The 19,796-nt window shown below is 31.5% G+C and overlaps 2 protein-coding genes across 3 annotated transcripts; one reads left to right on the forward strand and one right to left on the reverse strand.

The window, feature by feature from the left end:
- Positions 1-1,699: 1,699 nt before the first annotated feature.
- LOC100794449 (conserved oligomeric Golgi complex subunit 7) lies at positions 1,700-8,169 on the reverse strand. Its single transcript, XM_014764400.3, has 11 exons — positions 8,081-8,169; positions 7,568-7,899; positions 7,175-7,264; positions 6,941-7,060; positions 6,732-6,833; positions 6,363-6,643; positions 6,029-6,174; positions 5,100-5,298; positions 3,927-4,596; positions 2,874-3,203; positions 1,700-2,208 (listed from the first exon to the last, which is right to left on the reverse strand). The coding sequence occupies exons 2-11, from the start codon at positions 7,850-7,852 to the stop codon at positions 1,927-1,929; spliced, it is 2,505 nt and encodes an 834-aa protein (XP_014619886.2). The 5' UTR covers positions 7,853-7,899; positions 8,081-8,169; the 3' UTR covers positions 1,700-1,926.
- A 5,674-nt stretch (positions 8,170-13,843) lies between these two features.
- On the forward strand, positions 13,844-15,186 carry HSP23.9 (low molecular weight heat shock protein Hsp23.9). 2 transcript variants are annotated; one of them, NM_001349166.1, is made up of 2 exons: positions 13,844-14,191; positions 14,502-15,186. In NM_001349166.1, exons 1-2 carry the CDS (start codon positions 13,978-13,980, stop codon positions 14,924-14,926), a joined length of 639 nt encoding a protein of 212 aa, NP_001336095.1. In that variant the 5' UTR covers positions 13,844-13,977; the 3' UTR covers positions 14,927-15,186. The 2 variants fall into 2 exon arrangements, with proteins under 2 accessions (NP_001336095.1, NP_001235130.2); NM_001248201.2 differs by having other exon boundaries at positions 13,844-14,188.
- The last annotated feature ends 4,610 nt before the right edge of the window (positions 15,187-19,796 follow it).

Genomic DNA, 19,796 nt, shown 5'->3' on the forward strand with positions numbered 1-19,796 from the left:
AAAATACAATTCAACAAGCATTCAGTAAGTTCTATTTTTGGGTTGAAAACCCACTAATTTCCTTGTTAAACTATTACTTTTTAAAGCGTAAAAAACTTACTATTTTAAGTAGTCTTTAAAATAATGAAATTATCTGGGTGATTCTTAGAATATTGAATTTTTTTAATTTTAATCCTCAAATATATTTTAGTAAAATTCAGGGATTAATTTGAAATCTTCAACTTAAAAAAAAATGGGAATTGTCTCTTTTAACGTTGCGGTGGTAAGAAATTGCGACTGAATGTTAAGTTTAGACACGAGGGATTAAATTCCTCTACATTATTGTGTTAAAGTTATCGGATGACGTTATAAAATATTGATGTGTGAAGATTAAATAGAAAATAAGTGTCACGTATTAAAGTAAAAATATTTTAATTTGGTCCTTATATTTTACGTAAATTTTATAAAACTTGACAAGCAAACACAACTTAATGACTGTCAAGGATTCAGAGTTATTTCTCATCCTTATTCCTTTCTATGAATTTGGGTTCAATGTTCATTAAAGTCTCAAATTTTATTTGTTAGGGAACCTTAGTTGGATCCTTGACCCTCCAGCTAGTTGAGTAGATGTAATATAACTAGGTAAATTTGTTTGCAGTTTGGGCTTGTGCATTGATGTCTTGCCCAGTAGTATTAGGAGATTTCCGCATTTTACCACTTTTCTTCAACGAAATTATGACTGATAATATGATCAAAATTGAAAACGGTTATGCTTACGAAAATTAGAATTATATTTTTTTTATAAGATTGAAATGTAGAATGAGTGATATGAGAGAGATTTAAACTTAAATAAAGTATGTTCGAGAGTTTTTTTTTTTCCATCTTTGACTTCCCCTCACGGACTGATTTTGTTTCTTTTTATATTGGTTTTCCGTCGTTTAAGTGTTGTTAGTAGTCCTCTCAAATCAATTTCCTACAATGTGAAATACGGTTCAATCTGAAATTTATAGGTTCAATCTGAAATTTATAGGTGATATTCATTTAACACACATTTTAAATTATATTTCTAATTTATTTCTTGATGTTTTTTCTTTTACAAATTTTGAGAAAACCTTGCTTATATTTAATGTCCATCAAAAGAAAAGGGAAAAATTTTCTTTTACAACTAGAGTCAAACAATTTCTATTTAAGTATTTTTTAATAATGCATATATATTGAAAATCAAATAAGAAACGAAAATTATTATAGATAATAGTGTATTGCACATAATCTCAATTATTTAATATTTAAATAATGAAACTGAAAGAAAAAATAAACACAACTTTCACATATCTTGTCAATTGAAAATGTCACATAAGATCCACTCCAGCGATATTTACTCAACAATGTTCGCACCTTCCTTTGGAGTTTCTCCTACTCTTGTAATTTACTAATTTCTGTTTGATCTTCCTTTGGGCTCTGCCCCGTTTTAGGCAAAAATACAAAAAAAAAATGTGTAACTGGGCTTCTCGGTTTGTTTTTCAATATTTTAATTTCTCTGGTCCAATTATATTTATATTTTTTAAATTAAAACAAGTTTGTTAAACTTGTTAAAGGATGGATCAGACATGGAAGATTACTTTCACGCGAGAGCTACATCTTTTGTAGATTGGCTTCAAACAATACAAACGCGTTACAAGGAAAAGAAAAAAAGCAACAATTGCTGACCGTCTACTCTTTCTTTTCTCCGATAAAACAGAAGATATAATATGCAGGAGATTGTATCCCTTTTGTAACTAGTTACAAATTCAATATGCAAGTAGGTAATAGGTATATTCACCCACATGACAAAAAACTGCAAGTAGGCATTGCCGATGTAAAAGAATCTCCTCTGCAACGCAAAAACATGTCTGGAAAAAGGGAGAGAGGGTGGAAGGGGCTCGGTTGCTTGAAGTTAGTTAGGAACATTCACGAATCCAAGTTCACTCGTCGCATCTTACAGACGAGGTTTGCTGTTGGCATATCAAGTTGGTTTCCTGAATCTGTCTTCAAAAGATCTTTTAGCTGGTTTCTTGGAGTAGAAAGACAACTTTGGAATGTAGCCAGAACTGGAGGGATTGGCATTGACAGAGCAGAAAGCACATTACTAAGATACTCAATATCAACTGATAGCTGCTGTGCTCCACGATCTGAAATGTACTGAATCCCACGCAACTGCTCTATGTAAAGTGCAGTTGCACCCTCTGCAACCTAAACAGAAAAAAAGTGTCATTAGTCATTTAATTTGCAGACAGAAAAGAGATTCACGATCTAAGAAGGATATCAAGGTCTGAATCATTTTGAATAATCCTTATTTAATGCACAAGCCTAAGAAGCCTATATATCATCTCACCCATCTACTTACGTTCGGAAACTAGTCCCGTCTTCCTTACATTTGGGGATAATTTTTATTGCCATGTCATAAATGGAAAATTTTCGTTTATAAGCTATCCGAGAATCCTGTAACCAAGCTCAACACTGAAAACAGACATGTATATCAAGGCAGAAAACAAATTGATGGTGTGTCAAGAATACTAACTTCATGCTGAAGCATTCAGATCAAATTGCAGGAAATGATGACACTTGATTTACATTACAGGGAGATTCTATGTAAAGAAGAAGCTGTTTTTTGTTTGGTTGCAATTACAGAAAACACTCTTCATTACAAAAGGTAGTTATATTTTCGTTTCAAAAGCTAATCTGTAGCTTCACAAAATAATCAGAAATCTTATTTCTATATATATATATATATCAAACACTAACAAATTTAAAGTGATGTTTTTAAAGATGAAATGTGTGTGGAAAAAAACTTAACAGGGTGACAAAACGGAAAATTGAATCTGTTTACTTTGATCTTTCTTTATATTATGAGTTACCTTGAACATCCATTCAGTTGCAAAGAACTGTGCTTCATCATTGACTTCATTGTTAGAGATTCCCTCAGCAAGTGGCTCTAATTGTTGGGGTAAAGTAAGAAGATATTCACCAACACTGGTGACATAGGACTGTGGATATGCACTGAAGGTAGGGAGAGGAAAGGATCCTTGTTCCTCAACTGATGACCAAATTGGCAAACGGGACACGTCACTGAGGCGTTGCCGTACTTTAGATATGAGGACATCATATACAAGTTCATTAACTGTATCTGTAAATGATGCAACTCTTTGAGATGCAACGGGAAGTGCGTGAAATCGAGGATCTTTAGACTGCAAAAAATAGTCATATTTTATGTAAGTCCCAAGAATAAGAAGACAGGGAAAAGTGTGTCAGCACAGAGAAAAAGGAACACCAAGGTAATCTTGTGGTCTTAAAAAAGCAATGAATCACATTCATTGAAAACCATAGGCATAAATTTTAAGTTGTTTGAATCTACATTAACCATTTTCAGATTACAACAAAGACGCAATGAAAGAACATTTATTTTCCTTTTAGTTTTGCTTTTCTTTTTTTGCAGGCAAAACATCTAATTCTATATATAGGAAACAGAAAAATAAATGTTTTTTCACCACCTTTTTCAGGAAAATTATGGTAGAAGCATGTAGATGGAAGGACACAAAACAAAGGGATTAAAGCACATGCAAACTGCAAAGACGCCAATTCCATAAGAACTCTGAATTCAGAACCTTATTTAATTTCTTAAATTATAATATTTACCAATGTGAATAATTAGCATTTTAGGGAGGGGGGGATAGGGGTAGTTAAATCATCAGTTCATCACCACATTCCAGCACACTGCTAGGAGGAAGAAAGGAAGATTTAAAAAGATTAAAAGAATGTTAAAAGGATTGGGTTATATGATAGATTCCTATCATTATATCTTTAAGGTTCCTCCTAATTTCAACTTTAAATCTATTCACTATCCCTTCTATCTATTTTAAATCAAAAGAAAAAGAAAAATGAGACTGCAATAAAGCTAGTCTTATATATACCTGATTCAAAAGGTTAAAGAGTTTCCTGGCTTTCTCAGGCACATCAACCAACCGCAGTGTTGCCATATCTAAGGCAGCCCTTCCACCATAAGACGGTTCCCCATCTACACTACTATTTATAGCCTGGTGTTGGTCTAAACTTGAACCAAATGCAGAAAAAGATAGAGTTGTGCTCAATCTAGCAAGAGTAGCTCTTAAGGATGCTTCAAATACAGAAGACCTGCTTGTCAAATTATCTGCAACTGTCAAGATCTGCAATGCCCCTTGGACTATCGACCATTCCTCCTCATTTGAGATCAAATCAACTCTCCGAGCATTTTGGTTTCCATCCTTCTTCTCCATGTCCTTCTTAAAAGTACCATCACTTCCATAATCCACACCACAGACAGTTCTCAGTGACTTGAGAGTTTCTTGCAGAGTGGAAATGTATTGTAACATTATGTCATCAAGAGCAAGAATTAACTCATCTGCCTCAGAACCTCCAGTGAAGTTGATGCATCTCTCTGCAGCTGCTTCAAGAAGTATAATTATTTGGGGAATAGACTCCTCCATCCTGCGAACTGTTTCACTGAGTTCAACACCTTGGGCTCCCAACCCTCGAATAACAGCTCCTCTTAAATCTACTCCTGCAATCTCAGCAGAAAGGATGGCACGCTCCATTTGTCCATATCTGTAGGATATTCCCAATAAAAGATAGAGTAAGGATAAAATTGTACATTTCTAGGAATTGGAAAAGGGTTTATATATCTAATAATTAGGAGCATGCCAGCAACACACTCCTTCTATTACATACTCTATTATTGGTTAAAATTTATTGAAAATTATAAAATACAACGAGAGAATCATTAAATAACAAGTGGGACACACAAAAAATTGTAATTTTCAATCAATTTCAGCCAATTATAGAGTGTGATCAAAAGAGCATGTTGCTAGCATTTCTCAAATAACAAGCATGACATATCATAAGGCCAGTGGTTTATTAAAATTTATCTTTCTGTTCCTCTTATTTCATACTTCTACATTTTGAGACATAAATTGTGAGATATGAAGCTCTCTCCCATAGACCCACCCAATTCTTCTATAATACTGAAGCCAAATGCCAAAAGGCATAATCAGCCAAACTTAATTTATCATTTTTTTTCAATTATGCTTTAAATTAAAATACGCTTTTACCTCTGTTTAAACGATTCATAAGGCAAGTACACAGATTTAAGCACATCCATTAAAAACCGGACATCAGAAACAGAAAATAAGTGCTGAATATTCCTTGCAAAGGTCCCAGTCATATTGTGTAATTCAATCAAGGCCTCCAGATGCTTTGTCTGAAGCTTAATACCCTTTTGCATATCACCAGCTAAAATATCTAACAAACCTACAAAAATTCATGAGCTTAAAATATCAACATCTTGTAGAGTTAACACAAAGCAAAATAGCTAAAATATCTTACATTTCTGTTAAATGAAAGATATACACTGAATTATCACAGTTCTAAACTTAAACCTCTGGTTTCTTCGAGAACACTATTCTTTCAGAAGATCAATTAAGAGAGAAGAAAAAGGAATGAAATATAAGATTTCATGGTCCATTGTGATAAATGATACAAGGGACCAAGGAACTCAGCATTAATAAAAATGCAATAATTAGTTAACTGCAGTCAATTACATATCTTGGGCCTCACTAGAGTACATAGCAGAATTCACCAAAAAAAAAAAAAAAAACTAGCGTACATAGCAGATTTTCTTTTTTGTTTTTGCTATATAGCTCTATGTAAACTACAAGTTACCTTAGTCATTCATCATTAAATTGTTTTCCCTAGTGAGCAGAAAGAACAATTCATTGGAACAAGAACTAATGACCAACTGACCAAGATAGTTCTCTGTGGAGCACTACATCTACAACTATTTTATATTTTTATATACATATAAAAAACAGCCTGATGTGCAGGGACTAAAATCCATTATCACTTTGAAAGATCAGTGAGGGTAACCATTGTTATATAGTGAAAAGTTCTATAATGTTATATGCAATGAAATATAAAAAATATGTAAACAAAGCTAACAACTTTCTCTGACAGGAAACCATTCCAAAGATCTAAGAACCACCTTTAGCCAGTGCTTTTGTTTCTGGAACAGCATCTCCAATGGCAAGGTTGATACGAGATATGAAACTGGAGCCTATAGCCATCATAGTCTCACTTAGTAGCTTTGGGACAAGAGTTTTATAGTCTTCAGGAAAAGCAATCATACACCTGCAAGCAACAGCTCAAATGCTTTTATTATGCTACTTTAATATGCAAATTTGATTAGTATCATTTTGTGCCAGCTGATTTTTCAGTAGGCCGAAGCACTACATTTTGAGTACAGAATTATTGTTAGTTGTAGTGTTTTAACCAAACATTTGTTCAACAGTAAAAACAATGTAAGCTAACACTAGTACCATTTCCATTCTTGTTCAAGATAAAGTAGTAGCTCATCATAAAAGCTTGGTAGCCAACTGGAGAATGGTATTGCAGGTGAAACTGACTGAAAATCACCACCACTTGATGTCCTATCCATCTCATTCTTCTCATTTGCAGGCTTACTAGCTCTTTCTCTTGAATCAAAATCTTCCCAAAGCTGCTTTATTGGTTTCAGGTGAACCTTTACATATTGTGATTCCAGAGACTTAAACCTTCCAATTCTAATGAGAATTCCACGTAAATCTTGAGCAGCATCAACCTGAATAACAGCAACAAGAGCTAATACAAGGGATTCAACGCAAACCATAGGGTGTAAGAACATGTTTGACAATATATATGTTTATAACCTTGCGATTAGATAATGCATCCATAAGACGAGGCTGCACCATATTGTCTAGCCTGTCCTCCAAGACTTCAAGTTGCTTTCTTATGTTGGCAAATTCAGCAACCTAAATATAGTGTGAGAGTAGGTGAAAACGAAACAACAATATTAAACCAAATTATAAAATATCAACCCTCGGGAACTTCTTAAGTAAGCAGAGGGGAAAATTAGTACCTCCCCAACTGCAGACAAGCAATGCCTCATGTTAGCTAACGTTTCTGCAGCACGAGGAAGATCTCCACTGGCAAATACATCCTCCACGGTTGCACTCAATTGAGTTAATCCCGCAGCATCCTGTCATTAAATTGCAAATGAAGTGAATCTGCCACATCATAGAGAATCTCACTGAATTACATCAATATGAGCTAACAACTTTCCAATATGCAAATTACAATCCCTATTCGCTACCTGCAACGTTTCATATGCAGCTTCCATCCTCTGCTTGACAACATCCACTTTAGCAAGTGCAGCTATAGATTCAGCCGATGATCCCTCTGCCTATAACAAAATTAAGGATGAAAAAAAATAAGTGAAAGCAAATTTACAAGTGCTTGCTCTCAACTAGATCTCAATGACCAGATCAGAATTTCAGATCATTCAATAGCGTGCGAGATAATGCATAATGGTGCGTAAGTTACCAACCTCTAATTTCTACAAGGATCTATAAGGAAATCAAAAGCATTCTAAAACTTCAATTCAGTTATCATAATTGATTCATTGTTCAGCTCAATGCGATGTATGATTTCTAGGAAACAAGGCAAATTGGAAACCTAATCCGATCCGGAATTTCTGTGTACGTACCTTCTTGAGCTTCTGGAGGATGGAGGAGACAGCGGAGCGGAGAGAAACGGCATCGTCACGGAGGCGGATGACGTCGCGAGTGGCGCGGGGGACGCGGAGGAGAGCGGCGGCGCTCTGCTCCTCGAGCGAGGCGGCGATTTCCTCGGACACCATCTGGAGCTTCATCTCCATGTCCACCAGGTGTTTGTCCAAAGAGTCCTGAGGGTGCCGACTCTGACACGCTGAGTTGATCCATTTCTTCGGGTCGAAGTTCTCATTCGAGAATGGACCCAAATCCAGCATCATGGTCGCAGAAACTTATCGTCTTCTCTTCAGGCTCCAAATGCCTGCAACTGCAAGATGCACAGACAAACTTACTGCGTCTTTGTGTTTGGATATGATCTGACGATTTTTAGTGGAATTATTTGTAAGATTTGTTTTGGAAGTGAAATTGATTAGAAACTAAAAGCACCCTAAACAGAAATTTATCCTAACCAACAAAGTACAATATCCAAATTTCACTCGTGTTCTTGCCTGAAAAATTTAATAACTTCAATCGCACCGTTTTCTTCTTTCACTTAACTAAGTAGCATAGAAAACATATCTGAATTCTTAGTTCTTGTTATGGAAATAATTCTTTCCAATTAAATTAATAAATGAAAAAAATATATATTATATATTATACTAGAGTATTGTGATTCATACCATACATGCGTAAATATTTTTTTTCTAAACTAAATTTTAAATATATATTTTAAACTTTGCCAATAAGAATTATTTATAATGTTTACTTCTTTATTTTAACCATTTAGTATTTAGTTATTAATTATTGCGGGCTATAATAAAAATAAAAATAAAATATTTTTAAAATGATATTTTTAATTATGTATTTTTAAATTAAAATTTAAATTCATGCGTGTCATTCATAACATATATGTTGTTTTTTGAAAAATAATATAAAACATTTTAAGATTTTAACATATAAGAATTTAAAAATTTTGAATTAGGAATTATAAATTAAAATCAATATTTTTGTGCTAGATATCAATAATGTATTATAAATATAATAATTTTTAAAAGTTATTATTTTGTAATATAAATAGTCAGTTGAAGATCCAATTGATTATTATATCTTGAAAAATATGGAAATAATAAAAATAAGAATTAAATTTATGTTCACTTAATAAATTATTTATATTTTATCTTAATTTGAGTATGTTGTAATTTTGAATCAAAATATATTAATGTTAATAGTCAATCCAAATTAAAATATATATTACTCCTAATTATTTTAAATTAATTAAATTAAATATTTAAAAAAATGTTTGAGTATTTCATGTTGAATTGTTTTATATTTAAAATATTTTTTACTTACAGAATTATAATGAGATGAATGATATTCATAACCCAAGAAAAAAATATAAGCTGATATTTTGTTCACACGTAATAGAATTATCTATTTTAACATATAAATCAATCAAATAAAAATTAATTTTTTTTGTTAATTTATTATGCAAATAAAAGATATTATTTGTTTCTAAATTTTAAAATTTCTCATATTAATATCAACTTATTTTACTCAATTTATATATCAATTTAAAATAAAATTAGTTATTAGCGACTAACACGGATCGCGATACTCTAATTTAACAGTATATAAAACCTTCTTTTATATTATATAATTATTTTTTACTTGCTTTTGTTAATAAACAATTAGTTTAATAATAATAATACATATGCAGTAAAAAAAATATGTATCATTATCATATACCATTGTTAATTAATTTTGTTATTATAAATTATAAAAAAAAATCTTATTACAATCAATTATTATAATTATATTACAATTATTATATAATTTAAAATTAATTATCTTAAAAAAAATCAAATGAATTTATCACTGAGAGCTCTTGTGAATGTTATGTGCAATCATTCCGATTAAAAAAACATTTTCATATGTATTATTATAGATTAAAGAAATGTTAATAGTTAGTTGAATTTAATGTTAGAGAATGCAGTGGTTAAAATGAAAAATGATTTTGTATAACTATTTAATCATGTATTATCATATTAATATGTTGTTTATTAATTTAATATTACTGAATTATATTGAAAACAATTTCTTAACATTGATAATACTTCCAATTATACTTTATTTTTGTTCAAAATATAAATTATACTTGTGCTACATAAGTTGATTTTTTCAATAGATTAAGGGTATGTTTCATCTAACTTAATCTTGACTTAAAAGTTATTATAAGTCAAAGTTAAAAATAAAAGCTTAAAATAAAAAGTAGAAGTCGGTGGCAGTTGGTAGGCGGCGACGACGATAACTGTAATATGAACAAAAGTGTCATGTATATTTATTATATTATTATGACCTGGATGCAAATAGCATACAGTGCAAACATAAACACAAACCCAAGTATTGTATCAATAACATATGGAAAAATTATCTAAAAACTAGCTCAGAGAAATGCCCTAATTTTACAATGGCTACTGCCTACTTGAACCGTATTTGAATTTATAATAAATATTAAATTTTGTTTGGAGAAATAAATTTTGAACTTAACGTTTGGTTTGAGGTTCAATAGGTGAAATATTCTCCTGCAACTCAGCATTAGGTCCTTTAAGTCTTTTGTGCTTTAGCTAGATAATATATGCGTATATTATATATATATATATATATATATATATATATATATATATATATATATATATATATATATATATATGTGTGTGTGTGTGTGTGTGTGTGTAATCTTATTATTTATGAGTATAAAAAATACAGTCTCTCTACCCCAAGGATAACACACTTCCGAACTCGATCGTTACATAAACATGGGCAATGCAGCTCAAGCATAACACGTAATTAGGCATGTCCCCAATTCCATCAGAAACAACAATAAATACATATGTATTTATGTTGAATGGAACAAACTCAGATTCTAAATATTAGGAAAAATATAAAAGGATTGAAAGAAAATTGAAAAAAAGACAGAAACTACCTTAGAAAAAGAAGAAAACAATCGAATATGTATTTTTTTTGCGTGTACTTATTCCTCCATAGAAACTCAAATGAAAAGAATAGATGTTAGCAAATAGCAATTAACTCCTTTAGAAGAAAACAACATTGAACGTGAAAACACTCAAGTATGCATAGGTATTTATTATTGAATTGATTATCGGATTAGGTTAATTTCATTCCATGAAGAGGTGTGTTTATGACAAATAATATTTTTATATGAATACAAATTACATGATTGACATGGAATGTGAAATTAAAGTTATATGGGATAAAACAATATGAAAAGTTAGTTAAAAGTAAAAAAATTAACTTATTAAATTATAAATGTTAAATAAAACCAATGATTGATGTAAATAAAAAATGTAAAATAACATAAAAATAATAAAATAACTATTTATTAAAAAAATAAAAAAAAAATAAATATGTTGAGGAGAAAAATAAAAGAAAATATAAAAAGTAAAAATTTAATATTTTAAAAAAATATTACTACAAATAACATTAAAAAATATTATTTTACATGATATTTAAAAAAAAACATTAAAAATTATTAAAAAATTATTTACCAATCAATCAAATAAATTTATCCGCCGGTAAAAAAATTAGAATTCAGCTGAAAAATCATCTCAAATATAATCTAAAAGTTATCAAATTATTTTGTATGGGGAAATAGTAATGAATTGATTAATTAATGATTGTTTTTTACGAAATTGATTAGTGACCGATATACCAACTTAAAATCATGTGAGATTGATTGAAATTGATAAATGATTGATGTACCAACTCAAAGTTATAAGACATTTTTGTATAATAACACCGGCGAAAGTCATTGCAAGGATTGAAATTAGAATTGAAATTACATCTCCGACCATATATAATGATGAAATTAACTTGTTTTAATAAATGAAATTAACTATTATAATAATAACGTCATTTTTTAATGACTATATATAAATTCATCCTCTTGTTGCGAGGATTCCATTAATTTAGTTATTATTGTACATGAATTTGATTTTAACAGAGGAAAATAAAACAGCTAAAAGTATTATATTTATTTAATTGAGAACAATGAATATAAGATTATATATGATATCATCCCATAAAATAAAATTTTATTTTATATAATAAAATAATAAATATATTACTAATTAACGAGTCACTACAATACTAACCCACACTAAAACTCACACGTAACATCTAACATTAAAAGTCAACTAAGGCAACTAAATGGAAGACCAACAACAAATTGATCAAATAGAATCATTTTTACAAATAATTTATCAAATAGAATCCGTTTTAAAATTATTGACGAGTAGGGTCTTTTTTTTCATGCATGTCACCATTGATGCTGGCGATACAACTGAGTCGTCATTGACATTGACGAGATAGCGCTGATGTGGAGGTGTTTTGTCATTGACATTGACGAAACACGTGACGTGGAGGTGGGTCTAGCCAACAGCATTGGCGAAACAGGTGAGACTTCTCAGCTAGGTTCAGGTGTTGCAGAGTAGGGCACAGAGGGTTCACCCGGGTTTCGCTAACATGGCTGGCAAAACATGTGAAGAAGGTATCCCGCCATTGCTTCTGGCGAGACAAGTGCTTACGTGGCATGCATGCATGCAGGGTCGTAGGTTGAACGTAGCAGCGTAGCATAGGAAGCAGGCTTTTCAAAAACCTTTTCAGAAAGGGTTTCGCAACTGGGAGTGGCAAAATAAGTTTCTCTCCTATAAAACGATCGTGCACGAATGAATGGGAGCATCTGTGTGAATTTCTTGGTGCTTGTTACGCTTGTGCTGGTGGCGAAAAGCATGAGCTGTGTATTCTCCTCTTTCTCAAGCTTGGTAAGTAGTTAATATTTGTTGTGTTTATTTTTTTTTTCTGATGCTTGATAATTAAATTATTTGTTTTAGGTTTAGGTATTATAAAGTTTGTATGCTATATTTGTTTTAGATATTCTATGCCATTATTTGTGTTATATATATATATATATATGATAAGTTAGTTTGTAGGTTAATATTTTTTTTAAGGTAGTCTAAGATATTATTTAAATATATGATATGTTAGTTTGTATTAATTTAATATATATGTTGTTTAAATTTTTCTTTTGTTATTAAAATATATATTGTATTATTTATTTAAATTTATATCTGGTACTGTTACGTTATGCTTTGATGGTGGCAAAAAGCTTGTGAGTTCCGTGTTCTCCGCCCGTATTTGATTATTAATATTTGTTGTGTTCTATTTGCAGACAGAAAATAGTAATTAAAATTACTTAATGAATTGATTATAGATTAGGAAAGGAAAAAGAATAAATAAATTGTTTCTTAATACTAATTTTAAACTGTTAAAATAGGTTAAATTATAATTTTGATTTATTAGTTTTTAAAATTTATAATTTAATTGTAATATTTAATTTCCTAATTTTATAAACTAACGATTTTGGTCCCTAATAGATTATTAACAAATAATTATAATTAATAGAATTATTAACTTAATTACAAATCAATTAAAAAGATTAATTATTAAAAACTTTAAGAAAAAACTATTCACCCTACTCCCTGCGACAATGTGTTTTTTCTTTCATCAGCAAACACGTATTCTACTTCTACCACCACATGTGATGACACCGTAACAACATTGATCAATAATCTTTTATTAAATTTTTGTAATGATTAATAATTTTTATTTAATATATAATTCACTTAATAATTTTATTAATCACAGTTATTAGTTAATAAAGAAGATAAAAATTGTTAATTTATAAAATTAATGGGAGTAAAATTACAATTTGATCTTTAAAATAAAATATTAATCAAAAAATATATTTAGTAGATATCTGTCCGAAATATTTTAAATAAAAAATTGATTACATAACATGTGTCATAATCCTAAATATTAACAGAAGTTGAGAGAACAAATTGTAAACCGAGGGGTAGGATCTCATTTTATCTATCTCGACAGAAATAATTTATTTAATGAGAAAATTTATGATTGATTCTTATTATAGATAAACTTTTCTTTAATTAAAAACAATGACAAAGTGGGAATGAAATTAATCTTTAAGAAACTATCGGAAACCATGTCTCTGATCCACGGGAAAAAAAATAAACTGAAAAGTTTTTAACACAGTGAATTATGAATTAAGTGTGGCCACGATGGTCGATGGCTAATAAAACGGATATGCTTGCTCTCCAAGGCAGAACCTTCGAGAATCTCTTAGAAGCGAATAACACTAGGGACTACTCTGGAACCTTCTGACCTTTTTCTAGGGTCTTCTAGCTCCTCTCAAGTCCCAACCATTCCCCTTATATCACCCACTCTCACTCCCCATTTCCCTGCACAAAGATTTTTTCCCAGCTTGCTCATCAAGTCCAAGAACCAACCTACCTTTTGCAATCTCAATTCAATGGCGTCCTCTCTCATTGCGAAGCGCTTCCTCTCCTCTTCCCTCCTCTCCAGGTCCCTCCTTCGCCCCGCCGCTTCCGCTTCCCACCGCTCTTTCAACACCAACGCCATGCGCCAGTATGACAACCGCGCCGACGACCACAGCACCGACATCGATCGTCACTCCGAACGCTCTTTCCCTAGCACTGCGCGCCGCGACGATATCTTCTCAGGTAGTTGTAGTCGCTCTCTCCCTAACCTCGCACTAACCGATTCTCTTAATTCTTCTATTTTTTATGTAGTTTAGTTGATTCAATCGTGGTTTTAAATTGCGTTGCCGCAATTGTCCAAATCTATAAAAAATTTATGGCTCACCGAAAGTGCAATCGCAATTTAACACCACGGATTCAATAAATATCATTACTTAAACGTTTTGTTTTATTCGATTCTAGCTAACCTTGCACTAAACGGATCTCTTCAATTATTTCTTTCCGCGGTTTTGGTGATTCTGAACTCTACGTTTTGTTCGATTCTTGCTATCCGCAGATGTGTTGGATCCATTTTTTCCGACTCGGAGTTTGAGCCAGGTTCTGAACATGATGGACCAGGTCATGGACAATCCGTTCCTCTCCGCGTCGCGCGGGATCGGAGCTGGCGCTGGAGTGCGTCGCGGATGGGACGCGAGGGAGACAGAGGATGCTCTGCATCTGCGCGTGGACATGCCTGGGCTCGGCAAGGAAGACGTGAAGATCTCCGTGGAGCAGAACACTCTCATTATCAAAGGTGAAGGTGCTAAAGAAGGCGATGAAGAAGAGAGCGCTCGTCGCTACACTAGCAGGATTGACTTGCCGGACAAGCTCTACAAGATTGACCAGATCAGAGCTGAGATGAAGAACGGTGTGCTCAAGGTCGTTGTGCCGAAAATGAAGGAGGAAGAGAGGAAAGACGTGATCAGTGTTAAGGTTGAGTAGAACAACCCAAGCTGATTTGGCCATTTTGCATCGACACTACTCTTTAGTTTTCTTTTATTAGGTGGTGATGAATCTAGTTAGTAGATATAACAGCTTAATAGTATTGTTGCTGTGTTTGGTTTTGAAACTTCAAACGTATCTGTAATAATTGTTATATAGAGTTGTGAATGAGCTTGTTGTTTAGAAGTCTACTGCAGTCTGAATTTGACTTGTCAATGAAATTCGTGTCATTTTAAATTCGTAAAATCAAGCGTTTCCCTAATGCATACTCTGTTTTAGAACTATGAATCCTAAGTTCATAGGTAAAGAAACAATTGAATATCAACAAAATTAATTCCGAGCCACTGCGACGCCAATGCATCCTTTGATTACCCTCTTTTTTGGGTCTCTCTGACCGTAACCACTTTGGGTTGGGAGCGTCTGACATGATAGCTATATATGCGTTGGTCCCTGGGTCAGTGAAAAAATCGGTGGCTTAGGATCAAATTGAATCAAATTATTTTGGGTCGGTTGTGCATTTGAGCTTTGCTGGATTGAGATAGATAGTCAAGTTATTTATGTTTTTTCTCCCGTATGTTAGAAGCCTAAGCAAATCTCAAAAAAATATCAAATCCCAAAAAAATATCAAAAACACAAATAAGGATCGAAGATAGACGAAAATAAACACCGACCTATTTTCTTGTTTTTTTTTTCTTCTTTTTTCTTTATTGTTAAAATACTTTTTTTAAAAAGTTTATATTATTCTTATCGGTGTGCTTGTGCATGCAAATGAGTAATAAGCTGTGAAGGATTCAATCAAAATTAAAGGCCAACTTTATCAAACGAGGGTTTTTTTTTTTCTCCCAATGTTACCATATTTTGAGTAGAATTAGTGGCAACTCCAATTATTTATATCAAATATTTGCTTTCGATCCTGTTGCAACATCTTCCAAGCACACTGTGGTAGTATTATTTTGTGTGAATTTGATAACATAATTTCCACCCCCATTCTTGGTGAATATTCGTCGTCTAGATGACCCTTTATGATCACATGGAAGAGGCTTAACTGGTGAAAGATTTTTTTTTTTCATTTCTTTCTTACTCTACTTTTTCTATATTTATATTTTTTTTCCAATCTATTTCTTTTTTTCTCTATTTAACTTCTAATGGAACAAAGCACAAGCGAGAGGGTCACATTTTACAGTACAAAGAAAAGGTTCTATAGTTTCAATTGCTAGGAATAAATATATTATACGATTTTTGGAATTTGTATGAAAAATGTTTCAATGCATAGCAATTAGCAGGTGCTACTGGCATAGGGTAATAATATATCATTATTTCTACACATTAAATTTTGTATTAATATTTATCATTTATATATTTATTTTCTTAATATATTATGTTTATAATTTTTCTTTTTTTTCATTAATAGTTTAATACCTATTGATGAATTATTTTCCAATAATGTTGCTTGAAATAGTTTATGATAGATTAGAAAAGTTAAGAAAAACATCAGTCTGTAATACTGATTTTAAACAATTTAAAATAAAACTTAATTCGTTAACAAGTAAATATGCGTCCTAACAATTATCAGTGAAAATTGAATTAACATCTATCCTAAGTATTAACCTTGAGAAAAAGCAAAATTAAAATTGTGACAGTAAACCGAAAAGTCATTTTTATTTTAAGGAGCCCAATGAAAATGAATTAGTACTATAGTAGTGATGAGGAAAGTGTGAGAGCACGGTCACGATGAGTAATAAAGGATTTGCTTCTAGAATCTCTTACAACAGAATATCACACCCTCACAATGGCGTCCTCTCTGATTGTGAAGCGCTCTCTCTCCTCTTCACTCCTTTCCTGCACATCTCTTTCTCTCCTTCGCCCACCATGCCGATGACAACGGATGCCTGAGCTCTATGTGAAGATCAAAGCTCAGATGAAGAACGGCGTGTTCCATGTCATCGAGCCTAAAATCAAGGAGGAGGAGACGAAATATGCTATCAATGTTAAGGTTCAATAGAATAAGCAAACTTGTTTCTTTGGATCTAGTTACTAGATCAAACGGCTTAATGCCTTTGCTCTGTTTAGTTTCGAAACTTTCCAAGTTTCGGTGTTTAGCTTCTTGAAACTTAAACTCTTTTGTGTAATGAGATGTTTGTACGTAGATTTTTGTGATTGAGCATGCTGCTTCTGCAATTCGAATTCGAATTTGACTTATCCATTGTTAAATTCGATCGTAAAATAAAGTGTTTCCCCAATGCACTATGCATGCGATTGCAGTTGGCTCATCCTGTATTAGAACCATGAATCTTAAGTTCATTGATAAAGAAAACACTGATAAAACAATAAATAGAAAACAACAGAATTAAATTATGCCAAAAAAACAAGGATAAAAATACATTTTGTTAAGATTTAAAAAAGCATGTTTTCTAAAAATATTTTCAAAATCAGACTTAAAATTGAAAATATCCGTCTTTTATCAAGTAAAAAAAAAAGCAATAACACTTACTATTATAAAAATGAAAATATATATAAAAAGTCACTCATGGATCAATTATTGATTCGATATATATTAAAAAATAAAAATATATATAATATATCTAATACAATATAATCAATTTATATTTTTATACTTCAAAATTAAAATTATCATAATCATACTATAAATATTATATAATTATTTATTATTATTAATTATTTTATGTGTATCATCATTGAATAATTAAAAAAATTTATTTTTTAAGATTAAATATAAAAGTTAGAATGATTATAGATAAGTATTGGTAAAAATATATGAAACAAATAAATATTGTATAATATGATGATGAATATGATAATAATTAATTAAGAAAAAGAATAATGTTATAAGAATATATTAGATGTGATTTAATAATTAATTATTAATAATTTAATATATTATAAAAGCGAGAAAAAATAAAAAATAAAAAATCTGAGAGTGGATCAAACAGGAGTAACTCGGTGAGATGAAATTAGATTCCGATCCTGCACCCTACACATTGAACCCCCGTTTTAATAAGTAGCGTTGGTGTTCTAAGCGCCATCCACGTTTGTGTTCTAACTGCTTAATCATTTCGTCCTCTTCACTTCAATCTTGAGGCCAGCCTCTAAAGTCTAAACCACACCAGAGCCATCGCAGCCTCAATGCTTTGTTTTTCACAAGTCTGCAATCTGAATTTGTCTTATCCATGGAATTCTTGTTTTCTTAATTCGTTTTCCCAATGCTTATAATAGGTCACTGTCTCGTTCAAGCTGGTTTAGAATTATGAATCCTAAGTTCATTGATGAAAAAATAATTGACTAATTGCCCAAGTCACACCCAACACAAGTCAAAGGGGCTTTTCCTGGACCGTGTATTCAATAACTGTGTGACATTAATGTATCGTTGTTTGTGGGTCAGATTGGTTAATTATTGTGGAGGTCTAAGATACACTTAGTAATAGTTAACCAATCTGCCATTGACGTTTTGATATCACAAATTAAGAGTCATTGTGCATCCAATGCTTGGTTAATGTTTCATTCCCCTCTTTAATCTTTTGATCTGCCTGTCCACTGGGTCTTTGAGCTTAGGTTTCATTTGCTAATATGCATTGGGTCCTTGAGTCGGTGAAACCGATAGCTTGGGTCTTTAAATTGAACATTTTGGGTCCAATGTACATTTTCGGCTTTGCAGGATTTAGCTAATTTGGTTCGTCTTTTATTTATTCTTATTTGGGCTATGCTAATAATCGTCTCATCTGTGGGCATGAAGGGTGTCATGCTAGAAGCCTAAACAATATCTTTTATTTTTTTACCAGTCTCTTGTGGGTTTTTTCTTTCTTTTTTCTTCTAATAGTTATTTTTTGCAAGTTTATATTATTTTTCTTTTCTGTTGGGCATGCAAAACTATTAGTATAATTAGCAATGAATGGTGTATAATTCTATCAAAATTAAATACTTATTAAACCAAATGTTTGTTTAATAAAAGCAATTTTCAAGCTATTAGTTTCTTTTTGATAAATTAAGTTGAGTAATTTGAATAGATTAAGTACAGATTTAATAAATAAAAAATTATCAGTAGGAATTAATTGATTAAATTATTCTCTTTATTAACATGTTTTATTTTCTTATCATAGTAAAGTATTCTTGCTTAAAAAGATTATTACTAACCAAATTGAAACCTAAAGAACAGACCCTAAATTTTATATTTGGCTCTCCCGTATCCATTTTCTCAAACGTTTGTCTTCAATTTATTCCTAATTCATTGCTTTCCATACACCCCAATAGGTGATGGCAAATAATAACCCATCTTTACTAACAACAACTGACAAAAACCATTTCTTAAAATCTCAAACATAAAATCTCAAACATATTTATAGCGTTATAACAATTTTGGAGTAGATGACTTCTAGATTATTGATGGTTGGAACAAAATAAGGTGATTTAACATAAACTCGTGATTTTAATATTTTACATTATTTTGTTGCAAGATGGTCCTTGGTGATTCACATAGAGTTACACATGTCGCATGCTACTCTGATCATAATAGCATAAAACTAGTGATGTTTTTGGCCATTAAACTCTCACCAAATATTAACATAACTTGCTACATAATCATCAAATAATGATATAATAATAATAATAATACGTGTCTTACTAAAAGACTCTACGTCTACAAAGTTTACAAATAATTGGTGCGCTATTTTCCAATTAGACTTATCCTAGAAGCAGTTTTTTCAAAATCTTTTGGAAAACATCATTTCGTTATTTGTTTTCTTACCCCCCACCCCCAACATCCATATTCATACGAAAGCAACATAAAAGAATGGGCTTACTTAGCCCATAACGAGTGTGAAAGCAAACGAAGCAACAAACAAAAAAAAAGGACTCA

The sequence above is a fragment of the Glycine max genome, chromosome 12 (genome assembly GCF_000004515.6).
Source record: "Glycine max cultivar Williams 82 chromosome 12, Glycine_max_v4.0, whole genome shotgun sequence".
Lineage (NCBI taxonomy): Eukaryota > Viridiplantae > Streptophyta > Magnoliopsida > Fabales > Fabaceae > Glycine > Glycine max.